At 41.7% G+C, this 12,150-nt stretch overlaps 1 protein-coding gene across 1 annotated transcript in view; it reads left to right on the forward strand.

Annotated features, from left to right (window-relative positions):
- The window catches only part of LCP2 (lymphocyte cytosolic protein 2), a 757,892-nt gene that overhangs the window by 478,882 nt on the left and 266,860 nt on the right, over positions 1-12,150 (forward strand). The window contains exons 12-13 of the mRNA XM_073649612.1: positions 4,864-4,889; positions 6,410-6,487. Coding sequence (XP_073505713.1) covers positions 4,864-4,889; positions 6,410-6,487 — 104 coding nt within the window. The remainder of the gene's footprint in view (positions 1-4,863; positions 4,890-6,409; positions 6,488-12,150) is intronic.

A 12,150-nucleotide genomic window follows, 5' to 3' on the forward strand; every position in this document is an offset into this window, starting at 1 on the left:
GATCAGATATACAGGGTGGACAGCAGTGTTAGCATCATCTTACCTCATCACCCCTGGTATCTCCAGTATTAGATCAGATATACAGGGTGGACAGCAGTGTTAGCATCATCTTACCTCATCACCCCTGGTATCTCCAGTATTAGATCAGACATACAGGGTGGACAGCAGTGTGAGCATCATCTTACCTCATCACCCCTGGTATCTCCAGTATTAGATCAGATATACAGGGTGGACAGCAGTGTGAGCATCATCTTACCTCATCACCCCTGGTATCTCCAGTATTAGATCAGACATACAGGGTGGACAGCAGTGTTAGCATCATCTTACCCCATCACCCCTGATATCTCCAGTATTAGATCAGATATACAGGGTGGACAGCAGTGTTAGCATCATCTTACCTCATCACCCCTGGTATCTCCAGTATTAGATCAGACATACAGGGTGGACAGCAGTGTTAGCATCATCTTACCTCATCACCCCTGGTATCTCCAGTATTAGATCAGATATACAGGGTGGACAGCAGTGTGAGCATCATCTTACCTCATCAGCCCTGTTATCTCCAGTATTAGATCAGATATACAGGGTGGACAGCAGTGTGAGCATCATCTTACCTCAGCACCCCTGGTATCTCCAGTATTAGATCAGACATACAGGGTGGACAGCAGTGTTAGCATCATCTTACCTCATCACCCCTGGTATCTCCAGTATTAGATCAGATATACAGGGTGGACAGCAGTGTTAGCATCATCTTACCTCATCACCCCTGGTATCTCCAGTATTAGATCAGATATACAGGGTGGACAGAAGTGTGAGCATCATCTTACCTCATCAGCCCTGTTATCTCCAGTATTAGATCAGATATACAGGGTGAACAGCAGTGTGAGCATCATCTTACCTCAGCACCCCTGGTATCTCCAGTATTAGATCAGACATACAGGGTGGACAGCAGTGTTAGCATCATCTTACCTCATCACCCCTGGTATCTCCAGTATTAGATCAGACATACAGGGTGGACAGCAGTGTGAGCATCATCTTACCTCATCACCCCTGGTATCTCCAGTGTTAGATCAGACATACAGGGTGGACAGCAGTGTGAGCATCATCTTACCTCATCACCCCTGGTATCTCCAGTATTAGATCAGACATACAGGGTGGACAGCAGTGTGAGCATCATCTTACCTCATCACCCCTGGTATCTCCAGTGTTAGATCAGACATACAGGGTGGACAGCAGTGTTAGCATCATCTTACCTCAGCACCCCTGGTATCTCCAGTATTAGATCAGACATACAGGGTGGACAGCAGTGTGAGCATCATCTTACCTCATCACCCCTGGTATCTCCAGTATTAAATAAGAAATACCGTATATTCCGGCGTATAAGACGACCTGGTGTATAAGACGACCCCCCTACTTTCCTGTTAAAATATAGAGTTTAGGATATATTCACCGTATAAGACTACCCCTTTTCCAACGCATACCAAACACCGGTAAAAATTAAAAAAAAACAGATTTGAATTTAACATGGTCCTTTTTTAATTTAAATTCTTATGACATGCAGGTATATAGCAGGAAAACTGTCACTCATAAACATATTAAAATAGGGGGGACCCCACGTCATTTTTTGGGGGGGTCCCCCATTCTAATAGCTAGTAAAGGCTAGGTATTCAGCTGGGGGCTGATATTAGTAGCCTGGGAAGCTCCGTGGGTATTACCCCCTTCCCAGACTTCAAACATCTGCCCCAGCCGTCTGCTTAACCTCCGCTAGAGACTATAATGATGGTGGATCCCACGCCAATTTTCTTTTTAAAAAATCCTTTATTTTAACACTAAATGACAATTGAGGGGTTAATAAAGATGCAGTCCCTAAATTATTAATTTTGTAATTAATTTTTCCCAAAAATGTTGACGTGGGGCTTCGCCATATTTTTGTGTCCAGCCAGGTACAGCAGGCAGGAACGGGCTGCCCCCAACCACCAGCTGCCTATTTGTACCTGGCCGGACACAACAATATAGGGAAGCCCTTTTTTTTTTAATTATTTCATGAAATAATAAAAAAAAAAAATACGTGGGGCTTCGCCCTATTTTTGTGTCCAGCCAGGTACAACTAGGCAGCTGGGGGCTGGAATCTGCAGCGCAGGGAGGCCCAAGCTTTCTGGGCCCCCCCTGCTGCAAATTGCAGTCCGCAGCCACCCCGGAAAATGGCGCGTTCATAGAAGCGCCATCTTCTGGCGCTGTACCCAACTCATCCAGGGCCCTGGTGCGGTGGCTCACTGGGTAATAAAGGGGTTAGGGCCAGCTTGGCATTATCAGCTGGCCCTAAGCCCGAAATTCATGGGGTCACGCCAATATTAGACATGACCGCCATGAATTTCTAGTAAAGTAATTAAAAAAAACACAACACCCAGAATAAAGTCCTTTAATTGAAATAAAGACACAATTTTTTAATGTTCTAAATTAAACCATACTTACCATCACACCCATTCCAGCTGAAGCCAACGATCTCCTGCAATAAAAGTAAAATAATAAAGCAACCTCATCCTTACCTCTCCATGGTTCCCAGGACCGGTCCAGCTCTGCTACATTCACATGACAGGCTGCACCGCAGCAGAACGCTGCCGTTCAGCTTGCCATGCGGCAGACACTGAGAAGCGCAGGCATACTTGTGCTCCTCAGTGTCTGACTGTGACGGCATCCAGATGAGCCGAGATCATGTCCAATGAACTCGGCTCACCTCATGCACGTCACTGACAGCGTGGGAAAATTCTCCTGCTCCCCGCATGCGCAGTAGAAGTTTCCCACGCTGTCAGTGACGGACGTCCAGGAGGTGAGCTGAGTTCATTGTCGGCTCATCTGGATGCCGTCACAGTCAGACACTGAGGAGCGCAAGCATGCCTGCGCTTCTCAGTGTCTGCGGGATGACAGGCTGGATGGCAGCGTTCTGCTGCGGTCCAGCCTGTCATCTCGATGTAGCAGAGCTGAAGCTGTCCTGGGAACCATGGAAAGGTAAGGATGAGGTTGGTTTATTATTTTTCTTTTATTGCAGGAGATCGTTGGCTTCAGCTGGAATGGGCGTGATGGTAGGTATGGTTTAATTTAGAACAATAAAGAATTGTGTCTTTATTTCAATTAAAGGACTTTATTCTGGGTGTTTGTGTTTTTTTTTAACTTTGACTATGGGGTTAGTAATGGGGGTGTCTTATAGACGCCTCTCCATTACTAACCTGGGCTTGATGTCAGCTGGCATTATAAGCTGACATCAACCCCAGCCCTATTACCCCCTGCCACCGCACCAGGGCAGCGTGGAAGAGCGAGGCTAAGTGCCAGAATTGGCGCATCCTATGGATGCGCCATTTCTGGGGCGGCTGACGGCTGGTGTTTCTAGCCTGGGAGGGGGCCAATATTCATGGCTCCCTTCCTGGGCTATTAATATCAGCCCCCAGCTGTCTGCCTAGCCTTTGCTAGCTATTAAATTAGGGGGGACCCCACGTCATTTTTTTGGGGGGGTTCCCCATTTTAATAGCTAGTAAAGACTAGGTATTCAGCTGGGGGCTGATATTAGTAGCCTGGGAAGCTCTGTGGGTATTACCCCCTTCCCAGGCTTCAAACATCTGCCCCAGCCGTCTGCTTAACCTCCGCTAGAGCCTAAAATTAAGGGGAACCCCACGCCAATTTTTTTAATAATAAATCCTTTATTTTAATACTAAATGACAAGTACAGTAATCAACACTGTCACTGTACTTCATATATATGTGACTGACATGTTTCTATCTATCTAATCTATGTGTGAAGCTCTATTCTGTCTGTTATAAATTGTCGGGTACCGCTGCTGAATTGCCGGCCGGCTTTTTTAAAGAGACAGTGCATGAAAACACTATTATTTGTTTTAATAAATCCTTTACACTAAATGACAAGTACAGTAAGCAATACTGTCACTGTACTTCATATATATGTGACTGACATGTTTCTATCTATCTAATCTATGTGTGAAGCTCTATTCTTTCTATTCTAAATTGTCGGGTGCCGGCTTATGCCGCTGCTGAATTGCCGGCTTTTCATATATTGTCACAGAAGCGATGCGAACTTCCCAGCTCCGGACACAGCGCAGCGCTTCTGTGACAAGTGAAAGCTGTCGGCACAGAAGCCCTGCGCTGTGTCCGGAGCTGGGAATACGCAGCCATGTGTCAGTTTCAGCACAGAAGCGCTGACTGTCTGGACGTACCGCCGCCGTATTTTAACTCCCTCCACCTTATATTAACTCCGACATGGCAGGGATACGGCCACGGCAGCTTATTAACACCCCCAGAGTATCCCCGCATGTCAATTTCTGAAAGTTCAAAAGCATTACCGGCGTATAAGACGACCCCAGACTAGACAGAAGATTTTTCAGTCTTCAAAAGTCGTCTTATACGCCGGAATATACGGTACATACTGTACTTTTTATAATATTTTTTATTGCTTTTATTTAATGTATGTATCTAGAGACTGTGTTTGCATGTATCAGTCATGCCTATATGCAAATTTGTAGCTGTAATAGTATGTAATATATATGGAGTGAGTATGTATGCATGCATGTAGTTATAGGGTATGTGTTCCTCAATGTCACTTATTGAGGTACTGTTTGAGCTTTGAATCATGACATTGGGATCATTATTTTTGTACTCTGTCATTTTTCTATACATTTTTACATTATATACATAATTGTTTCCATTCATCCAAATCTGCTATGGTGGCATGCACTTTGATTTCTGCATGTCCCTTTCAGATGAATTGAAAAGTCACAGAAAATGTGTAATAAAACCTACTGCTCCTGAATCTGCCCTTAAAATGATACAACTAATTAATTGTGATGTTTGTGTTTACTAGGCTGTCACATTACCTGCAAATATAAGGTAAATGATTATACTGTAGCACACAGTGCATTTCAAACATAAGAATATAAAATATTTTTTAAAACAGGGATTTTTTTCATCCAACCTCTGTTTTGTAATAAATGTACCTCTAAAATACAGTCTCTGGTATACACTCCATATTTGAATGCACCCTCCACACACAAGAGAATCTCAGACATTTGCGTGTTTGAGGGTTACAATATTCATGACCTACTGTATACCAAGAAGAAGTCATCATTATCACTTTGGGTGTCCGACACACTGCAACCCCACGGACCCCTTTAATATATAGAACAAATTGCTTTTTTTAATAATATGGGAACTGTAATGCTCATATAATTATATATGTAATGCTTATGAAAACACATGTGACTCATGTAATATTGGATTGTTTTTTTCCATTGTCCATTTGATTTCCTTCTTGTAAGTATTACCTGTCCATCTGAACTGATATTCCATTATACCGTCCTTAAAGGGAATCTGTCAGCAGAGTTTCACCACCCAAAACAAACTCATGTAGTGCTTTCAAAGATAAGTCAAACAGTACCTTTTACCAAGATATTCCCTTCTTCCATTTCTGAGAAATTAGCATTTGACTTGATATGTAAATGAGACTTTAGCTGAAGCCTGTGTCACTCCAGCTCTATTCTCTGCCTATCACCAACATATTCTTTGCCTGAAGTTAAACAAAAGGAGGTGGCACTGGGCAGAAAATCGAACTGGAGTGACAGGCTGCAGATCTACAGCCTCATTTGCATATCAGATGCTTATTTCTCACTAGTGGAGGAATGCAGTGGCCATGTAAAAATATTATTGGACTAGAAAGTAATAAGAAAGAGCTATATGCACTTATAGATAGTTTGGGGTATGAAATCCTGCTGATAGATTCCCTTTAAAACCATATGCGTGCTACTTTGCTTTACAAATAAATAACATTAAAATATGTTAACAGATAAGTGTATCAAGGGGTTGCCTACAGCTTTGGCATTGATGCAAATTCGTACGATTGATCAGTATCAGATTAATAGGGGTCCATGAACCGATTGACCGATTCACCGATTCACCGATTGACTGTTGGCAGCATATGCTGCAACCATATGTACACATTGTGCATAGTTGGAACAATGTAGCTCTGTACACTGTATGTGTTCACTGATGCTAAAGACTGGTGCCCGAATCTGGTCTGAATTGCTGTACCTGAGAATTGCAACTGCAAATGGAAATGGAGCTGTGTTGTACTGTCTCTGTACATGAAGTACACCTAAAAAGCCCTGAACTTTTGATTACTAGTGTTAACTTCAGTCATTATTCTGCAGTACTGTAAATTAATATCATTATTTTGGAGCACTGTAAATAAATGTGTGGTATTACGTTGTGGCCAAGAAAGACAAAGTGTGCCATTTGATTCCAGTGAATTATTGTCCACGCTGTGTATGACTCTTCCCTCTGGGCTACATTCTTTTAATGAAGTCATATTATTTGTACATATATATAACCAATAATAACAAATATGTGTTTAGGCCTTCAGGAAAGACAGAACATTTACGGAAACCTGCACTGCCAAGTCAGTCTCCAGCCATAAAATCAAACTATGCAGGGTAAGTGTCACTCTGTAAGAGGCACCAGTAGAGAAGACTATGCAAGCAAGGCAGTCTGTAAAACTAGAAATATATACACTGCTCAAAAAAATAAAGGGAACGCTCAAATAACACATCCTAGATCTGAATGAATGAAATATTCTCATTGAATACTTTATTCTGTACAAAGTTGAATGTGCTGACAACAAAATCACACAAAAATCATCAATGGAAATCAAATTTATTAACCAATGGAGGCCTGCATTTGGAGTCACCCCCAAAATTAAAGTGGAAAAACACACTACAGGCTGATCCAACTTTGATGTAATGTCCTTAAAACAAGTCAAAATGAGGCTCAGTATTGTGTGTGGCCTCCACGTGCCTGTATGACCTCCCTACAACGCCTGGGCATGCTCCTGATGAGGTTGTGGATAGTCTCCTGTGGGATCTCCTCCCAGACCTGGACTAAAGCATCCACCAACTCCTGGACAGTCTGTGGTGCAACGTGATGTTGGTGGATGGAGCGAGACATGATGTCCCAGATTGTGCTCAATTAGATTCAGGTCTGGGGAACTGGCGGGCCAGTCCATAGCGTCAATGACTTCATCTTGCCGGAACTGCTAACACACTCCAGCCACATGAGGTCTGGCATTGTCCTGCATTAGGAGGAACCCAGGGCCAACCGCACCAGCATATAGTCTCACAGGGTGTCTGAGGATCTCATCTTGGTACCTAATGGCAGTCAGGCTACCTCTGGTGAGCACATGAAGGGCTGTGCGGCCCTCCAAAGAAATGCCACCCCACACCATTACTGCCACACTGCCAAACCAGTCATGCTGAAGGATGTTGCAGGCAGCAGATCGCTCTCCACGGCGTCTCCAGATTCTGTCACGTCTGTCACATGTGCTCAGTGTGAACCTGCTTTCATGTGTGAAGAGCACAGAGCGCCAGTGGCGACTTTGCCAATCCTGGTGTTCTGTGGAAAATGCCAAGTGTCCTGCATGGTGTTGGGCTGTGAGCACAACCCCCATCTGTGGACGTTGGGCCCTCATACCATTCTCATGGCGTCGGTTTCTAACTGTTTGTGCAGACACATGCACATTTGTGGCCTGCTGGAGGTCATTTTGCAGGGCTCTGGCAGTGCTCCTCCTGTTTATCTTTGCACAAAGGCGAAGATAGCGGTCCTGCTGCTAGGTTGTTGCCCTCCTACGGCCCCCTCCAGGTCTCCTGGTGTACTGGCCTGTTTCCTGGTAGCGCCTCCAGCCTCTGGACACTACGCTGGCAGACAACAGCAAACCTTCTTGCCACAGCTCACATTGATGTGCCGTCCTGGATGAGCTGCACTACCTGAGCAACTTCTGTGGGTTGTAAAGTCCGTCTCATGCTACCACGAGTGTAAAAGCACAACCAACATTCAAAAATGTCCAAAACATCAGCCAGAAAGCTTTGGTACTGAGATGTGGTCTGTGGTCCCCACCTGCAGAACCACTCTTTTGAGGATGTCTTGATAATTGCCAATAATTTACATCTATTGTCTATTCCATTTGCCCAACAGCATGTGAAATTGATTGCCAAACAGTGTTGCTTCCTAAGTGGACAGTTTGATTTCACAGAAATTTGATTTACTTGGAGTTATATTCTGTTGTTTAAGTGTTCCCTTTATTTTTTTGAGCGGTGTATATATATATATATATATATATATATATATATATATATATATATATATATATATATATAGACTTTGTCATTTTAATTAACTTTCAAGTAAAGCTTTTCTTTCTTAGCCTGTTTTGACCCTAAGGGGACTGTGCCTCATTATTGTACCACAATATATATACATTTTTATATATATATATATATATATATATATACACATATACATATGTATATATATATATATATATATATATATATATATATATATATATATAGTGGTAGACCGGCTCACTCGACAGCACATGGAGGTAGACACGAGAACACTGAGTATTTAAATTCTTCCCAGGTTTACTATACAGGCTGCATAAACCGTGGTGAAGTAAAAATAAACATGGCCCTTTGGGCAAAAATAGGGAAGTGGTAGCACAAAGCACAGTCCTTGTGGTAGCGAGGATTCTCTCGCTCAGAGTTTAGCAAACAAACAGTTCAGCTTTTCCTTGTCAGGACACAAAGCACTGGAGTTCCTCTCTACAGCCCTACCGAACACTGATTGATTCAAAAGGCTGGCGATAACCTGGCCACACCCTGGTATGGAGATATGGTAAACAGCCTCCCACCCGCACTACAGCTGTTCATATAAAAACCTAGCCCATTAAAAAATTAGCCCCTCAGCACATAACATGCTGGAGAAAACTTCAAGGTTTCACATCACTGAAGCAAATAGCCCTTCCAGTACTTTGCCAATGAGTTTGTCACAATATATATACATATATATAAATATTTATATATTGTAGTCAGCCGACAGGGAAGATACTGGACGGAGTGTCTGTCTCTCCCAGAAAGTTAAGCTGAGTGAAATATTAAAAGCCGTTTAGTACTGGTTTGTGCAGCTGCTTAGCTGCTGAGCCGTTTTATTTATGGTAGTTCCGGGACGGTTTTTATTGGAGTGATGAGTAGGATTTGGCAGTTGGACTCATCACTCCTCCTTGATAATTCAAGTAAGGTTACATTGCCATGATGAGCTTTTTGAGAGTTTTCGACAATGCAGATTTTCTGCACCATTTCTGAACCTATTATGTAAATTAGGTTACATTTGTTTCATTGCGTTTTTGTGTGTGTTTTTTAGGTGCGTTTTTATCCCATTTTTGACGCTGCAGTTTTTGTCTCTTGTTGGTATGTCATGTTTTAAATAAAGGTGTTTTGTTTTTGGTACTTCCTGGTATTTGACTTTTATAAAACTTTATTGCTATATTTGGGTGCGGATTACATGCATTTTGCCGCTTTTCTGCAGCGGAAACGCACTTAAACCGTGTGCGTTTTTTACCTGTGAAATTTCCGCAAATAATGCAATTCTATGGGGGAAATCTACACAGAAAACTCAGCGTACCCACAAGAGAGATTAACATGCTGTAGATTTGAAACATGCACCACTGCATTAAAAAGAAGCACAGTGGGCATGAGATTTCTATAAATCCCATCTGCTTTACTGGAACTGTAAAACGCTTCTTTTTTGTAAAAGCAAAAATACGCAGCATCAAAAACTCAACAAAAGCTCATCGTGGAAACATAGCCTAACAGGGCAATATAAACCTATAACTCATCAAAACTGATATTAATGGAAAATAACCAAGAAAATATTTAACAAAAATAAATATAATTTTATTGATTACAATGCACAAAAACAGAAGGAAAAATATAAAAACACTCCATAAAACCTGAAAAATAGACATTGTGGTCAGAGCTAAATCAAATTCTGGCAAAAAATAATATAATAAATGACAAAACATGACTCCATCAAGAAAAAGAGGCGGGGGAAAGGGTATGAAATTATGAACTACTGCACAAGGTAATATATATAATCAGGGAACCAAGGACATGATTGCCTAGAAAGAATTGTGAACAATTCATTAGATGACCTCACAAAAAGTAACCAAATAATAAATAATTCTAAATAACAATAAATAACCACAAGGAACCCCTCAATTGTATTAAAGTGCAGGGACACGCTTACCCACCAGCAAATGCCATAGTCAAAGTACCAATGTAACAGACCACACTGCCCAGTGTCTTGAGTCACCTTAAATTTTGGTTCTTAACCCTAGCTCACCTGTGTATCATAGACATATGAGAGCTGTCCGTCACCTCATCGTTCGTCGTGCCCGTTGACCAGGAAGACACACTGCGCAAGTGCGAAAAGTGTGCATTCCGATTAGACGTCCCAGCTCACACGCGTGCCCAAAGGAAGAATGAATCACCATATTCAAGAAGGGAACACAAAAGGGAATACACAGGTTGCCGGAAAGCTGATCATAGACATGAAAACAGATTAGGTTGACATACAGTATATAAAGAAATCATATAGCCAGTAATGAATGTCCATTACCATGAAGTTAATACAATTAAAGGTTCTAAATATTGAACTCCTCTCTTTTTTTAAATTTCTTTTATAACATATTTGACATCATTATATACAAGTGCTTCTCACTAAATTAGAATATCATCAAAAAGTTAATTTATTTCAGTTCTTAAATACAAAAAGTGAAACTCATATATTATATAGAGTCATTACAAACAGAGTGATCTATTTCAAGTGTTTATTTCTGTTAATGTTGATGATTATGGCTTACAGCCAATGAAAACACAAAAGTCATTATCTCAGTAAATTAGAATACTTTATAACAACAGCTTGAAAAATGTTTATAAAATCCGAAATGTTGACCTACTGAAATGCATGTTCAGTAAATGCACTCAATACTTGGTCGGGGCTCCTTTTGCATCAATTACTGCATCAATGCGGCGTGGCATGGAGGCGATCAGCCTGTGGCACTGCTGAGGTGTTATGGAAGCCCAGGTTGCTTTGATAGCAGCCTTCAACTTGTCTGCATTGTTGGTGACTCTCATCTTCCTCTTGACCATATCCCATATATTCTCTATGGGGTTAAGGTCAGGCGAGTTTGCTGGCCAATCAAGCACAGTGATACTGTTGTTTGTAAACCAGGTATTGGTACTTTTGGCAGTGTAGACAGGTGCCAAGTCCTGCTGGAGAATGAAGTTTACATCTCCAAAAAGCTTGTCGGCAGAGGGAAGCATGAAATGCTCTAAAATTTCCTGGTAGACGGCTGCGCGGACTTTGGCCTTGATAAAACACAGTGGACCTACACCAGCAGATGACATGGCTCCCCAAACCATCACTGATTGTGGAAACATCTCACTAGACCTCAAGCAGCTTGGACTGTGCGCCTCTCCACTCTTCCTCCAGACTCTGTGACCTTGATTTACAAGTGAAATGCAAAATTTTCTGGATACATCTGTGTGTGGTGGCTCTTAAAGCAATTACTCCAGCAGCAGTCCACTCCTTGTGAATCTCCCCCAAATTTTTGAATAGCCTTTTCTTAATCCTTTCAAGGCTGCGGTTATCTCGGTTGCTTGTGCACCATTTTCTATCCCACTTTTTCCTTCCACTCAACTTTCCATTAATATGCTTGGATACAGCACTTTGTGAACAGCCAGCTTCTTTAGCAATGACCTTTTGTGGCTTACCCTCCTTGTGGAGTGTGTCAGTGACTGCCTTCTGGACATCTGTCAAGTCAGCAGTCTTCCCCATGATTGTATAGCCTACTGAAACAGACTAAGGGACCCTTTTAAACGCGTAGAAAGCCTTTGCAGGTGTTTTTTGTTAATTATTCTAATTTACTGAGATAATGACTTTTGTATTTTCATTGGCTGCAAGCCATAATCATCAACATTAACAGAAATAAACACTTGAAATAGATCACTCTGTTTGTAATGACTCTATATAATATATGAGTTTCACTTTTTGTATTGAAGAACCGAAATAAATTAACTTTATGATGATATTCTAATTTTGTGAGGAGCACCTGTTTATTAAGGGAACCAAGGACATGATTGACTGGTGAGAATTGTGAACATTCAGTAGATGACCTCACAAAAAGTAGCCAAATAATAAATAATTATAAATTGCAAAAAATAGCAACAAGGTATCCCTCAATTGTATTAACCCCTTCACG

The sequence above is a fragment of the Phyllobates terribilis genome, unplaced genomic scaffold (assembly GCF_046119375.1).
Source record: "Phyllobates terribilis strain yellow unplaced genomic scaffold, ASM4611937v1 Scaffold_10__3_contigs__length_209671492, whole genome shotgun sequence".
Lineage (NCBI taxonomy): Eukaryota > Metazoa > Chordata > Amphibia > Anura > Dendrobatidae > Phyllobates > Phyllobates terribilis.